This window comes from Ammospiza caudacuta, chromosome 1 (genome assembly GCF_027887145.1).
Source record: "Ammospiza caudacuta isolate bAmmCau1 chromosome 1, bAmmCau1.pri, whole genome shotgun sequence".
Taxonomy (NCBI): domain Eukaryota; kingdom Metazoa; phylum Chordata; class Aves; order Passeriformes; family Passerellidae; genus Ammospiza; species Ammospiza caudacuta.
The window spans coordinates 16,492,957-16,514,720 of NC_080593.1; the positions used below are offsets into that span (position 1 = coordinate 16,492,957).

Genomic DNA, 21,764 nt, shown 5'->3' on the forward strand with positions numbered 1-21,764 from the left:
GTGTACTCTGGAGTATGCTATATTAGATGATATACAAACATGCTCACTGTGAACAACTAGAACAATCTAACGCTCAACAACAATCCTAGCTAAGGAAATGTATTTCCCCCAAACTCCCCACTTCTAAAATTTCAGGGGAGGGGAAAGAGAAGAAGCTATTAGGAAATGTTTTTTACAGATAAAGTGACTAAGTAATATGCAACTCCTATTTTAGAGTGCTCAATTTGATTTAACCAAAAGAAAGCATAACAGTTTATACAGAAACCTATTAATCCATTCTAGGCATATACCAACAGCTCCCCGCTCACGGTTAAAAATTACCATTAGCACTGCTTACCTACTCAGTAAGATGACTGCATTTATTGTTTTGGTTTAAGTTTCTAAACTTAAGTTTTAAAGTTCTTTTTTAAGTTACAAGCCAGAATATATTGGAAATATCTGAAAGAGTATCTTGCCTAGAAGATGAAAAAAAAAGCCCCCACCAGAGAGAGGAAACTTTAAGAATTTAAAGCCTCCCCCAAGAGTCACAGTTGCACAGTACTACAAGATGAGTGTTGAAGTAAGGAAGAGTTGTGTTTTATACTGTTAACTTACACCTAATTCCAGAAGTTTCACATTACTCATGTAGAATTTCTTAACATACAAAGAAAATCCCAAAAGGTGAGACAGAAAGGCTTGTTTACTTAGTAGTGTGTCAGGTTCCTGCCCCTCAATAACAATTTTTTATCCTATCTTTGGAAAAAGAAGTCATTTCACATTCTCCACATCGTGTGGCCGAAGATATGACATGAGACAGATTCCACAACTGTATCAGCCTTTTTAAAACGTTGTGTAACAAATTTACATAAGTGAAAAAAAAACTCTGAATACCTTGCGTAGACAGTTGTGCAGCTTGAGAAATTAGGGAGGTGATATTGAAAGCAGATGGTCCAGCAGTAAGAATTTTATGGAGTATAGACTGCAGAGAGGCTTGTGTCACAGCTGCTGTTAGAACTGAAAACAAACATTCTGTTTTACTGACAATTCTAGAACACCACTTTAAACTGTTGAAACTGGCTAATTACATTTAAGGTACGTTTTCTTCCAGATTTATTTCCCATATCTACCATGACCAAAGATGCACCTCAACTGTTCTTCAGTTACTTGATTTCAAGTTGACTTAGAATGTCTAGCAAGTCCTTTCTTTAGCAGTTTTATGACATACATTTAACAAAAATTCTTTAAAAAAATAAAGTCTAATCTTCCAGTTGACCGTACAGATTAGTAATAATTCTTGTAAACAGCAAGAGAAAATTTGTTCAATTTGCTGCTGTAGTAAGCAGAACGTGTGTGAAGATTTTTTTTATACTACAATAATTTTTTAAAAAAGCAAAAAAGCAGAATCACTTCAACTCACTGAAAGAGATGAGGGCCAGACTTAATGTTCAAGAGGCAGACAAATGTCTTCCAGGTTAAAAATCCATGTTTCTTCTTACTAATAAAAAGCCCTTATCTCTTCTGGGTTTAGCTGTCCCATGTCATCCCCCCACCAATTAAAAAAAAAATCACTTTAAACCATTTTAAAACGGCACAATACAGGAAGAGCATCTTGCAGTATGAGATGACAAAGACCCTGAACTCTGAGCTTCTGAACTAACCTTTCCAAAAAGGTCTACAGGCTCTGTGGGATACTTCCTGGATATACCTTCCAGCACACTCCTGCAAAAACTGACTCACCAGCAAAGCACAGAGTAACTGAATCGTGTGCACAGTAAGGGCAGCCCTGCTGTGCAAGGTGAAATCACTCTGCCCATGTGGACACAGCCCTCAAGCCATCAGAACAATTCTGAACACTCTTGTTCCAAGACATACACAGCTGCTGCTCATACAGCAAGAGAAAATTACTAGAAATTTCACTGGGCAGCTTTTTAATAAAATACAACTGGAGTTGAGTGGACCTTTCATTTTTCAACACAGCCATAACACTTCTTTTTTTAGTCCAACCTAGTGGATTACAGTTTCAAAGACTTTCCCTGCACAGGAAAAAGAAACCAGTGACCTACTCACTTACTGAATGAAGACAATATTTGCTGATTAAAAGGAAGCAACTGACCACTTTTTTCTGATGAATAAGGTATAGAATACTTTGTAAGCATTTTCCCTTACTTGATTTGCACTTTCAGAAAGTTAAAGACAATTAACTCTCAGCACTTCATGTAAATGTTTTACTTCCTATTTAAATCAGTGATCTTTGCACAAGAAGCAAACAAAAAATCCTACACCACTTTATCAGTAACTTGTCACATGCAGACACATTAGATAAAACGGCATTCAAAATGCATCAACTCTCTACCTGCTCTTGCAGCAGAAGGCACTATAACTAAGTGATAAACTGACTACTAACAACCTAAGCCAATGTAACAAAAATCTAAGGGACACACTGATTAAATGTACAACATTTCACTGGCTAGCAAAGTTACTGATACACTACCTGTATTCAGAGAAGCTTTCTTTGTTATGCTAAAGAAAAACGTTGTTAGGCAACAAGATTTAAGAACCCCTAGAAGTTTCACTATTTGCAACACACATTAACAGAACAGCAGCACAAACTACAGAAAACAAAGAACAGTGCACGAAACAAAAGAACAAAGAGCTCTAACGAAATTTTGCGCAACAGACAAATGCTGGTATAGTGATTAAGTCACCAGTTTCAATTACACTGCTCATGTACATCAACATTCATTAATTTGAAAACCTTAAATGTTGAGAAGGTTTAACACAAAAAAAAAACCCACAAAAAACCTCCACTTTACCTAGGGATTAATTTATTCACTTCTCAATAAAAATAAGGCTTTCATTTACTACAGCCTGGTATGCAATAATACACTAATGTAAATGAGAGATTACATGAACGTTGAAGAATCCTTACCTTCATTGATTTTGGATATATCTACGCTAGAATTATTAAGCTGCAAGGTGGCTTGCAGAGCAGGCAGCAGCTGTCGAAGGAGATTTGGGTCCTGAAGTAATGGAGGAATTGGTGATTGTGGGATAGGTGAAACAGGAACTGTAGGAGCAGATGAAGCAGGCGCAGAAGTTGGATTCAGTCCAGAAGCAGAAGATGTAGAAGGAGTTGTGCAAGAATGGGATACAGACTTGTCCACAGATGCAGACTCTGAACAGAAGACAGACAGTATTTTTCATTTTCCCCAATACAACCTGACAACTCACTAGTACAACACTCAAATTCAGAAGATCAAATGCCTAACTACCATTTTAAGAAAAAAACTCACAACATTAATAGAACAAAAATTGAAGACAGCGGATTTCTAATGCAGTTTACACTATTCAACCTAATATTTATTATGAGTACACAAATGCAACTTTTCCACTTCAAGATACTGGATGAAAAGCAGCCAGTATTAAAAATGGGACATTTTCTTCCTTAACTTTTATGTCAAATGTGGGCCAAAAATTCCTTACTGATCACCTACACTCATATTCTATACTTTCTCTTATGATCTCAATCTATCTTTGGAAAATATACTATGAAGAAAAACCTTATAGCCCATGGATTTTGCATATAGGCTACTGTGTCAAATTTGACAGGAGGGTATAAGCCATGATTCATTTATGAAGAGACCAGTGCAAGAAGCCACAAATACAAGTCTATTGTACAAAATCCAGCTACATTGCTGAGGATTTAGAAAGGACAATGAGCTGTACTAGAAATGTAAAACAGTGCTGTTAACATCCCCACAGCAGAGTGGAAAAATATCTAAAATGTGTCTGCCCATAATTAATTTTTAACTTGTCAGCTTCTTCTGAAGCATTAAGACCGATATCCTTTATTTCATTAATACGATTTTAGGAAATATTACCACTTATTCTCCAGAGAACCAAATACTACTTAAATACAAAGATACTACTTGGCAATTTGTTCTGATTAATATGAGTTAATTAATTTTAAATATGACTTCTACTTAACAGAAAGTTGCTCCTCCATTCCAATACGGTGAGAAATCTCTGCAATGGAAGTATTTCAACTTACTATAGGTGTACCATCAGTCACTTCAAATATCCTTCCTTTAAGAAACCTGGACCACCATATTTCAATCTGAGCTCCTCCTTCTCTCATCCTCATTAAACCCTCAGAGACCCCTGCCCATACAATCAGTCAAGACTAATGCATCTATAGCACCAAAGAAGTTGGATGCAGAGCATAAAGCAATGGATCCAAGATCTCATGCAGGACATTTGCCCAGAGTAATGAAGATCCAGATTTTAAACCCACCTCAAACCGGGCAGAGAAGGTCAACCTGGATATTCTACATTTTGGGCAAAATTCTAGAAGTTTTTCCCAAAAGTAGGGAAAAACTGGCTGGGAAGTTCTTTTACTTTAAGGGTGTGCTTGGTTTTTTTATTTGGAGAAACGGTCAAAGTAAGATGATGCTGACTTTATTAGTAAAGAAGTGATATGGTCTGGTTTGTTTTACTACAGAAGAATAAAATGTCACAGAATTTCTAACAGCTTTTGTATTCCAATAACCTTAACTTCAACTTCCAAGACTAATTTGGAGAAGAACCCTAAAAAAACAAACAAAAAATTACAGAAGTAACAATGTGCAAATCTTTTCACTAAGATTTCTAATCTCACTGGGAAGAGGATTTCTGCTTCTATGCTGTTATAGTATAAATAGCTTATAAAGGTCACAAATACTCCAGAAAACTTTTTCCAGACAAGAAGCTGAGAAATCTGAACCAGAAAAAAAACTGCTGAAGAATTTGAAAGCCTGCAAGGATGCAACAGCCAGGACACAGAGACATATTTTGGAGTTTCAGGCAAACTTCTGAAAAAGATGTGCCCCTATCTAGTTACAATCTCCTCAGGGTTGGTAGCAATGTATCTGTGAAGGGACATGGTCATTTGGCCAGGAGCTTTGGTAAGAACAACTTACAAAGGGACAAAGAGGTTACAAAGATTGAAGATGGGAAAAAAAGAATGAAGTTTCTGTAGGGTTTTCAGTAACATGTGAACTAGGACAGCTGATTAGGTATTAGTTACCATAAAACACTAAGTCATTAGTAAAAGTTTTTGTTATAAAGTATTGCATCCTATGTTACAGCGTTCAAAGTAAACATTAAGACAACTTCAGGTCAAGACATATCCAACAAACAAGAATCTTATTATACTAAACAAAAACATGTGAACTTGAAATTGAACTTCGATCTGTCACAGTCCAAATAAGATCAAGATACACTGGCACACAAAAGCAAGGAAAATAAGCACAATGGAGCACATTAGTACTTACATGTACAAGCCTGCTACCTACAGTTTTGAAAACCTTACCAGAAAAACAACCATTAAAACACCTTAATTTCAAAATGAAAAAATACTGCAACTGCCAGCACTAATTTTAAAACATATTTAATGCATTTAGGCTTGTCTTCAGAGTTAAATATGAAGTTATTTTAAGTAAAGAATCAGCTCACTACTGTATTATTTATTCATGTAAGCAAATACCTGATCCTCAAACCACACCACCATACCAAACAGCTGGAAGTGCTTTTCACCCATGCAGTTCTGAACAGAAAATACACTGAAGCAAAGGCAAACTCAAGCTAACAATCAGTTAAAATAAACCTTATACCCACCCAGTCCTGGGTATTCACTTATTTCTTGAATAACAGAACTCAAAACATGTCACTCAAAACCACTGAGGTCTGTAAAACTACTTTAGTTTGAGTTTTTATGCTCTAAAAATGCACACTGAATTGCATCAACACAATACAGTCAACTTATTTCTTTCAGACAATATGGAGACATTATTTCACATAGCTGTATTACTTCAAGTATTTTAAGAAGTTAAAATGTAACTGTGAAAGGTATTTTTGTACAATCACCCTATCAAAAGTAGAGAAAAGACACAAAGCAAGGGTAACACCTAATGCTAACATTCCGATATTCTGAGATGTTTAGCAAAATCAAATCACTAAATGCTATAAAAGAATACATCTCTAGATTATGATTACCTACATGTACGTCACATCAGAATTGCTACTTAACATCACAGAGGATGCAGAATAAAATGACTGTTCAGAGCATCACTGCATTACACAAATTAATTTATAATTAATGAAATTTAAGCTATAAACCTGTTTCTGCAAAAAAAAAAAAAAAAACAACAAAAAAAAAACAAAACCAAAACAAATCTGTAAAAATATCTGTAGAAATTCAAGTATTTCTTGTCTGTATTAAGTAACTGTGCTAGTTCTGGCCAGGACAAGGTTAATTTTTGGAGTAGCCAGAGGAGATGGGTTATTCTATACAACCTCTCTTCACTACCAGGGGCAGGGGTAAGGGAGTTTTTCCAGTCAGTGTAGGGTGAATTGTTTCTCTTGTACACCCTTTTATTAATATTGTTGCTGTTAGTGTTCATTTCTTATTGCTGATTCCAGTAAATTTTTCCTATCTCAAGCTGCCATCTTTTCCTTTTGTGCCTCCAATTCTCTCTAGCCTGTCACAGGAGAGAGGGAGGAAGCAGTGAATGAATAGTGCATGGGCAACACCACTCATAAACCTCAAGAGCTTTATTTGGCACGCAAAGGGCTGAGATAATCAGATCTGACCAGAGTGGTTTGAAACAAATTTGATTTAAGCATTTGTTGTACTGGGCAGGGAGTCAACAGCCACAATGTTGTTTGGTCTGTTCACATGGTTGTGGCACACAGCCCTGTGTAAATTCCTGTATACACCCTGTGTGCCCACCACGGTACCTCTTCATAGCAGGGAGAGAGAGGGATCAGCATTGCTGTGTTGCTGCACTGTGGGAGACCAGTTTATGGCATGTGGTGGGCAGTGAGGGTCATTTGGCATGTGTGCTCAGTAATGCTCTTTTACCCTTCCTTTGGGGCCCACCTCTGGGAGTCCATTAAATTTACCTAGTCTGTGGGGGAACGGGGGCAGGTAATTTTCCCCAGCTTTTTATGCCCTTTGTCACTCTCAGGCCTATTAAACCAGCTTTTGAGAATTCTGGAATTTCCTTGGGCCAATCAAGACAGAAGATGTGAAACATGCTCTACACTGCAGTCAGGGAGAATGGTCCTTCCTGGAGTGTCTGGTAAAAGCACCTGGGGAGACACAAGGATAACCCCTGGAGTTCTGGAATTGGGATACAAAAGATTTGAGGCCTGCTACATCCCAACTCAAAAAAAGACACTGGCAACTTATGAGGGGGTTCAAGCTGCTTCAGAAGTGATTGGCACCTAAGTACAGCTACTCCTGGCATCCTGACTGCCACTGCTGGGCTGGATGTGCAGGGGAGAAATCCCTTCCACACCTCATGCCACTGATGCCATGTGGAGCAATTGGGTCATGCTGGTTACGCTGCAAACTCAAACAGGAAACCTCAATCGCCCTTGGATCTTGGAAGTCATCACTAACTGGCCCAAAGATGAAAATTTAAACTATCATCAGAGGAGGAGGAGGAGAAGGTGACATGTGCTGAGGAGACCTTACCATATAATCAGCCACTACCAAATGAAAAGTGATAGTCTCTTCACTGATGGCTCCTGTTGTATTGTAGGGACACACTGAAAATGGAAAGCTGCTGGACTCCTATGAGGCAAGCCACAGAAGCTATTGAGGGACAAGGTGGATCAAGTCAGGTTGTACAGCTGAAAGCCATCCAGCTGGCTTTAGGAATCACTGAATGAGACAAAATGGCCAACACTCTACCTATACAATGAGTCACAGACAGTTGCAAATGCTCTGTGAAGGTGGCTGGACTGATGGAAAAAGACAAGTTGGCACTGGAGAGGGAAAACCATCTGGGCTGCTGTACAGTGGCAAGACATAATTGCTTGGGTAGGGAAGTTGACTGTGAAAGCCTGTCATGCAGATGCTCTCTGTACCTGAGAGTTGGGCTACTGAGGAACACCCCAACAACAGAGGGGTGGACCAAGATGCCAAGCTTAAAGTGTCTCAGATGCATCTGGACTGGCAACGTAAGGGTGAATTATTTATTTCTGTTCAGTGGGCTCATGGCACCTCACATCATCAGGAAAGAGATGCAACACGCTGACAGGCTCACAACTGAGGTCTGGGTTTAACCATGGACAGTATCTCACAGGTTACCCACAACTGCAAACCAAGCACTGCAATCAAGCAGACCAAGTGGGTGAAGCCCCTGCTGTACAATGGACGATAGTGAGAAGCACAGGGAAGCCTGGCAGATTGATTATATCACACTTCCACAAATCCACCACAGCAAGCTCTACATGCTTACAATGACAGGAACAATCACTGGATGGCTGGAGACATACCCTGTGCCTCAGCCACTGCCTGGAACACCACCTCAGGCCTTGAAAAGCAAGTCCTGTAGCAGCATGGTACCCTGAAAGAACTGAAGCAGCCAATGGGACTCGTTTTGAATACAGCCTCAGAGACACCTGGGCCACAGTACTGAGTGGGTACATAATACTCCCTATCAGACATCAGCCTCTGGGAAAACTGATCTGTACAACAGACTGTTAAAAACCACACTGAAAGCAGTAAGTGGTAGGGCCTTCAAACACTGGGAGATAAATCTAGCCAAAGCCACCTAGTTAATTAACACTGGAGGCTCCACTAAGCAAGAAAGCCCTGTCCAAACAAAACTTTCATGTACCACAGAAAGGGATTAAGTCCCTGTGGTGCACATGAAAAATGTGGTAGGAAAGACAGTTTGGATTAGTCCTTCCTCAAGCAAAGGCAAAACCCATACACAGGGTAGGCAAACCCATCCAAGTTTTTGCTCAAGAGCCTGGGTGCACTTGGTGGGTAATGCAGAGGGATAAGGAAATACTATATGAGTACCTCAAGGGGATTTGATTCTATTGTGAGAACAGTCTGTAATGCTGAATTTTAAAACACTGGCTGCTGAATGACACTGTCACTGTATGCTATTAACTACTGTGGACAGTGAGTAGGGACTGCTTCAGATATACCAATCAGGAGATTCTGATACATCTTGCAATTGGCCAGGAGAACACCAGATGGAAGGTGCAGGATCTGGGCATGATGCAGGTGGTGTAGAATAAGGGGTGGATAATGTCCTGGATCTGGCCAGCACAGGGTTAATTTCTGCAGCAGCCAGGAAGGGCAGTTATTTTGTACCACCTCACTTCACTGCCAGGGCTGGGGAAGGGAGCCTTTCTCCAGGGGGAGAAGGTGGCAGCAGCTCCCATACTGCAGCTCCCCTGTGGTGAGCTTTTGCTCACAAGTGAATCTTTCACCTCTCTTGTACACCCTTCTAATAATATTGCTGCTTTTACTGTTCATTTCTTATTTCATTGCTGTTTCCAGTAAATTGTTCTCATCTCAACCCGTGATCTTTACAGCTTCTTCACAAAGAGAAACCCCTCTGAGATAGAAACTCACATGTTAAAAATACAGACTACAAATTAGTTGTACTTTCTTTAGCTTAATTTAAACCCATCTATCTTACTTCACAGCTCAGACAGGATACTAAACCCTAGAACACTGCCAACAAAACAAAGCCTCTAAATATTTCCACATCCATTTTGGAGTAATGTAACTACAAAGTTTAAAACCTGGTTTAATTTATGATGCTGTACGGAGCCTGCAAGTTTTGCCTTTTGAAGTTAATTTACCTAGCCAAAACTCCTCAAGATTAAATATTTGTCTGACAAAAACCCTCAGATATCACTCACTGGGGTGTACAGATTTCCCCTGCTTTTTCCACAAATAGAAGCAGAAACTCCTAACTCCCTTTCTTTTCCTCCCTAATTCCCTTTTTCTGACATACTATTTCATTGTTTATTTTGCCAGAGAATTAAGTTTACTTTCCAACATCTAAACACTATTTTTTAGCTTATAAGAGTTTTTAAAAATGCCTGTTAATAATACAATCCTGTGGTTCTTAAGTGCACTTGAAGCCCTCAAACATCACGAAACACAGTCAAGATGAACACAGCATGCTGAGAAAAGTTAAACATCTCCACAAATTCAAATCCTGTAGTTTTACAATTCTGATACACCTGTGTCAACATCAATTCAAAGTCCTTGACAAGCAATCTACACTAGTATTGCAAAATAAGGATTTGTATTACACGGCACTCATTCATAAACCTAACCTGAATCATTAAGCATCAAACTAATTTTGAAATGACAACTGGAATTCTACCAACACAAAATGCAAAATTAATTCACATCTTATAAAAAAATTCTTTATAACAATTTGAGACTTTTGCAGGCTTTACAGCACAGACTATGGCTGAAGAAGTGGAACAGGACAAGGCTGCAGCCTCTTCACTGTCAACATCAATTTCAAAACAAATGCTGTGCAAATGACTCTAAGCTCATCTAAAACTTCATCTTTTATCATGCAAGTTCCAAGGAAAGTTTTTTAAATAATAAAAAACAAAACCTAAAACTAAAACTAGAATACAGCATACTGCAATCTCTTCAAGTTGTAAGAACCTCATTAAATAAAATTTGTTTTATCTCTTCCTCTGGATAACTAAAGAAAAAAAAAAGAAAATTAGATAATTTTTAAAATAAGATTTTGTGATTTTAAAAACATGAATTTGCACCAATTTTTCCATTATAAGCTATGCACAATAAAGTCTCAACATCTGGAACTTTTAAAAAAACTTTAAAAATCCATTCCCTTTGTAGCAATAACGTGAAAACACAGTTTGCTTTCTGACAATTCTGCAAGTAAGTTTATTAGATGCAGCCTGTATTATAGAACTAAACAACTTTCTGGACCATCAACTTCATTCACGTGGAAAAAAAAAATGACCAAAATAAACCCACAGAGGAAAACAAAGTAAGTGAATGGCAAAAAGAAACACCATTAGATATGGACATTAACTTAATGGGAAGAACTATTAATTCATTCAACATTAAAATGGAGCAGCAAAAAACCTTTTTATAATAAAAATTATTTTTGAAAACCACAATGATTAGGGAAGAGCTTTCTATTCATAACCCTCTCTGCTAGGAGTGTGACCCACAATCACATCTTTTGGACAAAAAAAAATCCAAGCCATCAGTCAATTTCACATGACAAGAACCTGTATGACACAAGACTCAGTTTGTTTTAAGTTTTGTGAAGAGGTTTGCCAAAGTTTTTGCTGAAGTAGAAACACCAGGTCAAGTCACAATGGGAACATTCTGTGTGATTCTTCCAAGCAGTGGGAATTTTTTAACAACCCATAATGGGTTATTAAATAATGGCCAAATAAATGGTTATTAAATTGTTATTAAATAATGGCCTAACAATTCTTTCAGAAAAAAAAAAAAACACAAAACAGATCATTTTCAGCAGTTGTGCCTAAATGATCCTCAGTTTTTTTTCTAAGCACCCTTATCTTCTCAGTTTGAGTCAGTACATAAACACACTACAGAATCTTGCCATCACAAATCTCTGCCCATCATGACAAGAATTTTTGCACCTAAGCAAACAGCTGATCTGCCAGGACTGACATGATGAAAGGCAACCCTGAGCCTACAAGACTTGAATGCAAGGGGGTGGAAATTGAAGCCTTCTGACTGTTCAGCAACTCTGCTTCAGTGCAGAGGTTTGACACTGCCAGTCCCACACCTCTGCTGTGTCTGTGGAGCCCTGTGAGCACCTGGAACTTGCTCACTCTCCCTCCTGACCAGGGCGTGCAGAGCCCATCAGGCACATGAGCGTGACAGTGAAGTGGATGGGGAGAAAAGAACAAAACTGGGAAATGACGTTTTTGTGAAGAAAGGACTTGACTTTACAGCCCTCTTTCTAACAGCTAACATACTTGCACTCCCTGCATGACTAGCTTTAAATTAATGCTATATATTAGCTTGTTCTTACTCTGATTTATAGCAACAAAGACTTACTTTTAATGACATGGAAATTACCAACTACTGCTGACTGGATGATTCCTAAATTATTAAAATGACCCTTTGAGTGTTCCTATAGCTCTTACTACTGATGTAATTTTTATCCCATATAAACAAAACAAATGCATCCAAAGTCCTTTGGAGTCAACACTAAAATATTACCTCACTCTCTTGTGAGCTTGAGCTGTTATCTTTGCACTGCTAGCAACTATTAGGAACTAGTGCTCTCACAGTGTGTTCTAAGTAGGAGAAAAACTACATCACAAAATTCTCAGAAATTTGTATCCTGTCGCCCTCTAAACCTCATCTCTGCTTTACTGATTAAAAACTACTACCCAGAACAGCTAACAGAACTGCTTCATTTTCTGCTCATGGTTAAGAATCATAACACATTTTCTGTGCTGAAGCACCTGGAGTGTACAGTCCACCAACTAAGCTCTCTGAGCACTGACATCACATTTATCTGTTTTACAGTTCAGTTCTGATCTACTAAGGACTGTAAGCCACAGCCAAAATACATAAATATTTAAAAGCAATGCATTCTGTAAACACATTTGGCCAAATGAAACTATAGTAACAATAGCAAATAGAGTCTCAAAAATATTCAAATTACCTAAAATACAAAAAAAAAAAATCCCTATTTCTCACATTTGGATTACTCCAGTCTTAAAACTGATTTTTTTTCTGTATTTTACCTCTGCTGTCAAAATAAATGTAACAGCAATGTTCATCAAACAAGTAGAAAGTATTGGAAGAAACTTATATTCTCACATGTAACTTTTTCTAACCGACACAGGAATTGAGTAATACACTTGGAACTGCAAAACTCAGCCAAAGAAGATGCAACAATACCAGAAGCAATGTTAATAACTGACCACTAAATCTAGCAAGTGTTACAAGAAAACCACAAGGGTGAGAAAAGGAAAAGAAGCACTGGAGTCACAGCCCACCCAGCATTGCACTGGCCAGCCTGCTGTGCTCTCATGAAAGTTTTAGAGGACTGCTGCACCAGAAACAGAAGTGCTGCCTTGATGGGACTTGGAGGAAAGGTGTGAGAAGCAGCATCCTACAGACAGACACACTGTTAAGATATGGACAATACAACATTTCATTCTGAATTAGAAATAGGAAAATGTGATGTGCCCTACAGATAAAGCAGCCAAAAAGTAGGAAAAGCAACCCCACACTTTACCTGCATAAAGCACTCACAGTGAGCACAAACAGAAGCAGCAGATTCTGACTGGAACATTCAAACCAAAGGGTAGAGGTCAAATAGTTCCCCAGGAACTCTCCACTACTGCCAGCCTTGAGGGCAGAGGACTACTGCTAACAGCTGAGCTATAGTTCAGCCAGGGATTTTATTCAATCTCCTTGTGGGACTACAACATACCCCTGCAGCAAAAGAGATTCAGCTGAAAAAAGCATTGTCGTTGGGTTTTGTGTTTTTCTGTTGTTCTTCTGTTCAAAACTATTACTGCTTAAAAAAATACACACTGAAATCAGAACTATTAAAATAGTGGTACATATATGCTGGCATAAGGCAGCCAGCAACACATTCACAAGAAGCAAGAATTCATTTAAGGAAGGACTACTGCACATATTATTCAGTCATTTGGACCAACCTATTTTTTTAGGCAAAAAAATAGTTTTACCACTTTTTAGAAAGAGAGAGGGATGGCATAGTCAGTGAACAGAAAAAGAAGATCAAATGCTATTTGCTTTACTACTGTAAACATAAACATCTTAAACTATTTTTCAGTTCTGCAGAGACTTTTAGAAGATTGTTTGAACCAAGTGTCTCAGGATAATTACTGTATTTTCAATTTGTATAACAGCTACAAAGAATATTTTATAAACTGCATACTTCCAGTACTACAGGTTCAGAGTCACACCTGAGAGAATGAGTAACAGTAAATCATCCAAAGCACTGCTGCTTCCCTTTTTAAAAATTTAGATATGTAAAATGCTATGGAAAATTTACTGGTTTAATTTCTTAAAAAGACAGTCCAACATTCACCAGAAAAAGGAAAGTCAACTGAATGTACTGTTTGATGAGCTTTTATCATGACAACACCCACACTGAAGTCTTCTGTTTTTCTACAAGAGGTAAAGCAATGAGTGAAAACTCACATTTTCTACAGTAAGAATTTCAAGCCCGGCATTTACCTACTCTAATTCTTCAATTATTTACTAACTTTCTGTAATTGACCCTTTTCTGAAGCTCAGTACAGTATTTGCTCACAATCAAGCTATGAAACAGATCAACGAGGCATGATTATTACAGAGAATGTATTCATTTAACCCATATAAAATTTAAAAAAATACCTATCTAAGAATACAGAAATTCAGTAAATTATTTAATATGGAACCATCCATGGATTCTAACATCTAGATTTACAAGACTGTCCTGTGGGATTGTTTTCAATATTATTACCAGCTGTATGTCCTCAAATTAATGTTGTATGTAAGAAATATTTGAACTCTCTGCCAACATCTATAGCAGTTGTCAGGATGGGAAGTTCCTTCAATTTCTGTAAGAGTCATCTCTTCAATTAATGAAGATGTGCAGTAAAGCAGCAAAAGAATACCCAGTATGAAATCTGATCACACACCAAATGAGAATCAAGAACATGCCAGAACTGAGTAATAATAAGAGGGAGTTTAAGTGTATTTTAAATATAGAAATAGAAATGAAGTAGATCTACTAAAGGAAAGAACACCTGACACGGATGTTCTCACTGTGACGTGCACAAGTGCATCAAACTGCAGTCAGAAAATGGAGGCTTAACTGAAGCAGGTAATCGACTGGACTTGATGATCTTATAGGTCTCTTCCAGTCTTGAACTTCTGTGATTCTGTGATTCTGTGAACCACTGCACTCAGTACAAGAACCATGCTTGAACTAGTACACCTTACTCTGTCCTTTACTGTGCTGAACAGGAAAAGGCTTGCTGAAAATCACCTGTTCCTCTGTAGTTTACAGTCAGTATTAATGACACAGGTTAAGTGAAAATGCACAAAGTGTCAAGAAAAAACTAAAAAATTTCTTTACATGCACAATTACCCTACAGTATTTGTCAGTGTATGCTATTGTTTGAATATTTTGTGCGGCCACCTGCTCTTAAGTCTGTGTAGAAGTTGGAACTCTTCAACAGACAAAAGTGGAAGAGTCAAAAGCAAACACAGAGCACAAGACTAGTGTCAGACCAGAGTCTGTTTTGGCCTTCTTTTTAAAACTATTTAACTAGGCCAACTTGCAAGTATGGACAGGGCAATAAGCCATCTTTAAAAAAGAGAATTCAATTACACATTAAGCACACAATATTTTAAATTAAAACACAACATGATTACCAAATATCATTTTCTCCCTCCCAAATCCCTCAAAATAGAATTTTCTTACACAGTAGCACTCTGAAAACTCTACTACACCAAAGTAACCCACTATCATTAATGACACACATCTCATTCTCACAATCTTCTTGAGCTCTTCATCCCAAATAATGAAGTAAATCTAACTAAAAGACAGAGATTTGAGAGGTCATAAACAATGCACAGTGGAGCCCTGATCTTCACTCGACCGTAACTGGATCTACCAGGTATTATCAGGTAACAGAAACACATACTGTGAGATTTAGAATTATTTCTCAAGATACAGATCAAAACAGATTAGCTCCTATAAAAATGTAGAAAACTCTTGCTTTCTGTAAGAACTGTGCTTGTGCTGATTGAAAGGTTTGACAGTCATTCCAAACAATAACAGCAGTTCATAAAACATAATGGTCCAAAATGACTTTCAAATTGTGTAACTACATGACAACTCAAATAAATGGCAAAGATCCAAAACAACAAGAGAGAAAACAAGAATTAAAATATGTTCTACAAAAATTCATTTGAAATGTTAATTTGCAGAATAAGTCCATAAATAGTAAATATCACAGTGTCAATTTGAAGTTGTATAAGACACAGCAAGTTGGGTTTGGGGGAAAGTAAACACATCAAAACAGTAATCAGGTTCTAAAAGCACACACAATCAAAAAGGAAAAATCATTAAATTCTCGTACTAACATACTTTGAACAAGCAATGTAATGCAATGCATCATTTCAATACTAGAGGGAATTCCATTAGACATACCTTTTCTCTCTGTTTTCTGTGCAGGGATGGAAGATGCGGATGTAGACAGTTTTGATAAAGTAGATGCTCCATTAGCATCAAAGGATTTCTTTGGCTGGTGATCAGATTGTAGAGAAAATGGACTAGGAGGAACAGTGCTTGGGGTAGCAGTTGGATGAACCACTGTTTTGATGGGATGCTGTACTGGAGTAGAACTACTGTGAGTCTCTGCTCTTGGCAGTCTGTAGTCTCTGTCATTGTGCCTGCTCGTTTGAGATAAAATATTCTGTGGGAGCATACTGCTGGTGTCACTGGAATGCTTGTCTTCCACTTTTTTCAGGATTCCCCAAGTAACATTGCAATAAAACAAAAACAACAACAACAAAAAATTAAATTAGAAACTAGTCTAAGATTGCAGTAACTGATTAATACAGCTGCACACCAACAACTAGAGCTGATTGAATTTATGATTAAAAAAAGCTTCAAGTAAATTTTGCTTTTTTTGATGCTGATCTAATTCTACTCACTGACAAAATGCATTTTCTCTGACCTTTGCTTGATTTAGAGCTCCAGTTAAGCACTGTATTTTGATGAAAGGCTGCTTTATAACGAGTGTTACAGTCAAGTTAACTTTTGAAGTCTCCTAAAAAGATCTAAATCAAGATCTATTATTTCCATCTTGTATTTAGTGTGAAGAGGTAATTTATGCCATTTTTCTTTTGTACATTAAAATCCCTGAACATCAAGTATCATTTATTAGTTTCACATTCTAGCCTTCAAAGAATTCCTCTTCATGTCACTTGAGTACTACAACAAGCTTACTTACAGTTAATTCAAGGCATTTATATATATTAAATGAATGACTCATCTGCACTGGTCACATGATCATAGACTAAAATATGCTACTCAGGGAACATACCAAGTAAATAGAGAGTAATTCTTTTATAGATTCTTACATTTTCACCTGTCACAAAACAAATACTCACTGCATTATGCATGACTACTATCTTTTTGCAGCATCCAGTATATTTTAGCATGCACAGTAAGTTTCAGTGTACAGAGAAAAATACCCCTTTACACATCACCTTGTCAAATCCCAAGAGCGTGGGTGAAGAATAATGCTTTGGCTTCTGCTTTTAAACTACCCTGAGAACTACACTACAAATTTATCCAAACTACATCAGGATACAGACAGGATCTCACAGTACAGCTATCTAGCAGAAGAAAACTGACAGAGATTAAAGCTAGCTATCAGAATAAAAATCTGCAAGTTACAGAAATTTACAGTCCAGGGAAGATTTTGCCAAGAGTATTGGTGAGGCAAAAATATGCTCTCAATAACACACACAAACCTCTGAAAACCCTGATATCAAAATCCATTGAATTAGGTTATTATTTTTAGATGTGAAATCTTTATTTTTAAGGTCAGAATATGACATTAGCAGGTCTCAATGATCACAACAGTCCAACTAAATTACAGATGATGCAACTTGCTTAAGTAACTACCCATGAAGATAATTAAACTCGACAGTAAAAGCCACAAAAAAGAGGAGAACCATGAAAAGCATTAAGCATATGTTGCACTAGTGAAGTTATTTAAATAAACCACATTTGGGAGAGTTAACTGTGCTACCCATTTGGCTTTTATATATGGAAAGGCAAGAAAAAGAGCTAAGGAAAGGGATTTTTCATTGTTTTTGAAGTTTGGAAAAGAAAACAGTCATGCAAACAAGGCAAGAATATATTGCTGTAAAAAAACCACATACTTCCACTGGCAAACCCACTGGCAGCTGTCGCCTGCATCACCTCTCTTCTGTAATCCCTATCTTTTGGAAAACTGTTAACTGACATTTTGCTTGCTTCTTTTTGTCTCTGCTCTCTGAAGAAAAGAAAACAAAAGTTAGGTAAAAACATACATTATCTAATAATAAAACAGTTTCCATAAATTACATGAGATGAATTAAACTGGTAAGAGCTTGCTGCTGCAGGTGGGGTTAGCAAACTCCAGCCACTGCCTCCTCACATGCGTGCTTGTTGAAGCCCACAATACACCAGTTCAGCTCACTAATCTTGTCCAAAATAAAAAACCACCCAAAAAACCCACCCTGAAACAAAACATTAAAAACAACACTCACCCAGAAAACTAAAACAAAAATCCAACGAAAACAAACAAATAAAGCTCAGAACAAAACACAAACCAACCAACCAAACAACAAAACTCCCCCAACAAATCACCTCCACACAAACCAACCATACTTCCCTCTCAGGCTCTGGATTGTCAAGGGATAAAAGAGGTGCCAGAGGTCATGGTAAGGGTAGGAACACAGCAGACTTAGAGCACAATCTTTTATGGCAGTTATCTATTAGATAAGCTCAAGTGCTCTGAAATGTGCTTAAGAGTATTTGTTCTTTATACAATTAAAACAAATACAAACATATACCTTTCCAGCCACTCTTTTGGTTTCTCCCACTGTGAAACTTCTGTCCGGCAGTTGTAGTAGTACTTTTTGCCTGAAGAGCTGATGTGCTCAGACCAGTCATCCGCAGAGTCATAAGCCTTTAAAACAAAACAGGGTTGGACAAAAGACTACTTGAGAATTTTAATATACAAATTTAATAGCTTTCACTGTTTTAAAAAATACATGGCACCTTTTATGTACCCTTATCACTGCTTTCCACCACCCCTAAACAACAGCTCGAACACAAGACCAATATGCTCCTGCTGCATTCTCCAAGAGTTTCCTCTGGTTTATTCCCATCACACCCCTTAACAAAATCTAGTAGTACTTTTAGTGGGATACAGTAAGGTCAATACTGATAACATTAGTTTCCTTCACCTTACAACATCCTCAGAATTATTATCTTTCCAACATTTTTCCACCGATCACAAATTTAGCAATTTTGGTTTTGGGCAATTTTTTAATACCATCACTGTAACTACTAAAATTTTGATACTGAAGTGACTAAAATTCACAATATGTAATGCATTTCAAATAAGTTAAATCACACTGTCTACTCTAAGTTTACCACAAAGTTCATGGAAAATACTTCTGTTTCTATGGCATTTAAACAATCTAATATTTTAAAATGAATAGCAGGCAAATCAAAGCTCTAATGATTACCAATTAGAATAGTTTTAAAACACATAACTGCAGGTTGAGTTTACAGAGTGTTTATAAAATAAAGACTGATGTTGGAAAACTCAATTACATGTACATGCTGCCTGTCTTAGACAAAATTATGAAAATATGGTGTGTATGAAGAAGGTAACACACTGATAAAAATCAATCACAGATACTCACTGCATCAGAAGTTTTGCTTGGATTATTGCTGGGATTAGAAGAATGGGAATTTGAACTATGAAGAGCACTGTGGTTGTGTGAATTTTCTTGTGGAGAGTAACTGGTCCCTGAAAGAAAAGAAAGACTATTCACCATGTCTGATTTCACAGTAATCAACCACCTGCATTCTGAGGAGGTGGAAGGGCAAAGAAGTGGGAAAGGGAGAAGGAAAGTTGTCCCAAACCTGGATCACAGCCAGGTGAACCATAGTTCAGATGCAGAAGTATTTCAATAGATCACATGCACATTTCTTTTTCACATAGCATAAAACTCACTTGGATTTTATAATTAGAGTAATGCAGTATGTCCCTTCACTGGTCTAACTCTCAAACTTGATTTCATTACTAGCAAACGAACAGCCTTTATAATTTTGATGCTCTTAAGAGTCCTAACATACCAATTCAAAATTAACAGACATTTTCTCCTCAACATTAGATCAGAAAATTTAAATAGGCTTATCAACAGCCTACATGGTTAGATGCATAAAATCAGGTTTTAAGTTTACTGAAGCAATGCTGTTTTCTTAAAACTGTTGTTTTCATTTGAGACTACCTGTTATTAGTTCTAGGTTACTATTTCTGTTTATGCATACTGAGCAGACTACATTTTCCAGCACCTGTCTCTGCAATAAAGGTACTGACATCTAGAACACCAAAAGCAGCACCTCCCAAATGGCCACCTACATCTGGCCTCCCTACCAACTACTCTTCAAGGCAACTTGGTTTTCCTCAATGTGAAAACACTTCAACAGCTGAAACGAGAAAGGAGATAATTCTCAATATCTTTTAGATCTGTATTTGTGCCTAAGCTCAAGTCACCTGAACAGTTCCATCTACAATTAAACAAGAATACTCATTCCACACTGCAACCTTCTTTTAAATTTCCTGCTCTTAAGGCCTCCCATTTCTCTAAGATTTCTAAGCAAGAAAAAAACTCTTCCATTATTCTTGATGGGATTTTCTAAGAGTTCCAAATGTTCACATAAACCACACCAAACTAAGTAATTTTCTTACACATTTCAGGGAAAAACCAAGATATTGCAAATATAACACTCTCCCAGCTTTTATTTTCCCTACTGAGAAGTTTCTCAATACCCAGAGGTACTACATGAAGTACCACCAGCTTCACAAGTTGCATAGCAATCTAGTATTCAGAGTAAATAAGAAGTCAAAGTGATTTGAAAATGGCAAAGACTTTATCTTATGGGCAATTACAGTAAAGAACAGTAAAGGACTGATAGGTAGGAGTGAATGGAGTCATAAAAAAAAATTGTTTCCAAGTCTTCCGAGAGCTACAGAGACAGAACACGACTAAATGACACAGTATGGTGCAAAATGAGAGCCATTATAATGCCAATTCTGTCTTCCTAGCCTTCTAACTACACAAGCAGTGACAAAATTGCTATTTTAAACTTCTTTCTCCCCACCTTTAACCCTGCAGGTTAGAAAGACAGTCCATCACAAAAGCAAAAAGAGGTACACCACCACCAAACTATTTAGTACCCTACAAAGGTTAAAGGTCAATTTGCACAAACACGAGTGACTGCAACCTGAACCAGCACTACCTCAAAACCTTTCCCTACATTATGTTGTCTAAAGCTGTACATTATTCTCTGTAAAGATATAAGGGGAAAAAAGTAAGGATAACAGAGTAAGTCTCATACTCAAATACAGTTTTTCAAAAGCTAGATCATAATCCTGCACCAGAAGTATCTTGTATGTTCAGAGCCACGCAGAATGACTTAGCATGGGGGAGTTAGGCTTGTCAAAGCAATACTTACAACCATGACACACTTGTGATGCACATGCCTAACAACAACACCCCATGTACTGATGCATTTGATTCCCCTCCAAGATATAAGCAGTATAACATAATTATGAGGCTGTGCTCCAGTTACACCAACACTTCTATGTTTTTAGACACTGATCATGTAATGAAATAGCTGTTTAATATTTTTGTATTAGCCATTCTTTTAGTATTTATTTACTACACCATTCTACTGAGGTAAAAATCATTAAATTTTTTTCATGTGTTTTTGCTGGTTGTTCAACACAGACATATTTTAATTAATTTCTGCTAAGAGGTAAAATCATCTCCCTTTTTCAAGGAAAAAAACGAGATGAAAATTTACCAGATGGCTTTGTTTGAACACTCCCTTCAGAACATCAGAAAGCACCTATGCAATTTAATTTACCTGTAAATTAATTAATAAAGAATCTTGTACCACAGTTGCATTATCACTACATTTTGTTCAGCATGCTCAACACATACATGGTGATTTTAAAACACTGTAGTGGCCTAAATACACCGCCAGGTGTGTTTACACCTGAATCTAACAGGCATTTCCCCAAACATGAGAAAGAGCCAACAACATACCTATTATATCAATAAAATATTGTGAAGCCAATTCTATCCAGCCCACCAACAAATCCCTCAAATTCAC

At 37.3% G+C, this 21,764-nt stretch overlaps 1 protein-coding gene across 3 annotated transcripts in view; it reads right to left on the minus strand.

Annotated features, from left to right (window-relative positions):
* Window positions 1-21,764, minus strand: part of WAC (WW domain containing adaptor with coiled-coil) — a 52,398-nt gene that overhangs the window by 13,031 nt on the left and 17,603 nt on the right. For 2 of the 3 annotated variants that reach the window (XM_058819233.1, XM_058819314.1), the window contains exons 4-9: window positions 19,283-19,389; window positions 18,422-18,537; window positions 17,747-17,859; window positions 16,002-16,310; window positions 2,909-3,154; window positions 871-993 (exon numbers count right to left, since the gene is read on the minus strand). In XM_058819233.1, coding sequence (XP_058675216.1) covers window positions 871-993; window positions 2,909-3,154; window positions 16,002-16,310; window positions 17,747-17,859; window positions 18,422-18,537; window positions 19,283-19,389 — 1,014 coding nt within the window. The remainder of the gene's footprint in view (window positions 1-870; window positions 994-2,908; window positions 3,155-16,001; window positions 16,311-17,746; window positions 17,860-18,421; window positions 18,538-19,282; window positions 19,390-21,764) is intronic. The other variant, XM_058819393.1, reaches the window with a different exon arrangement.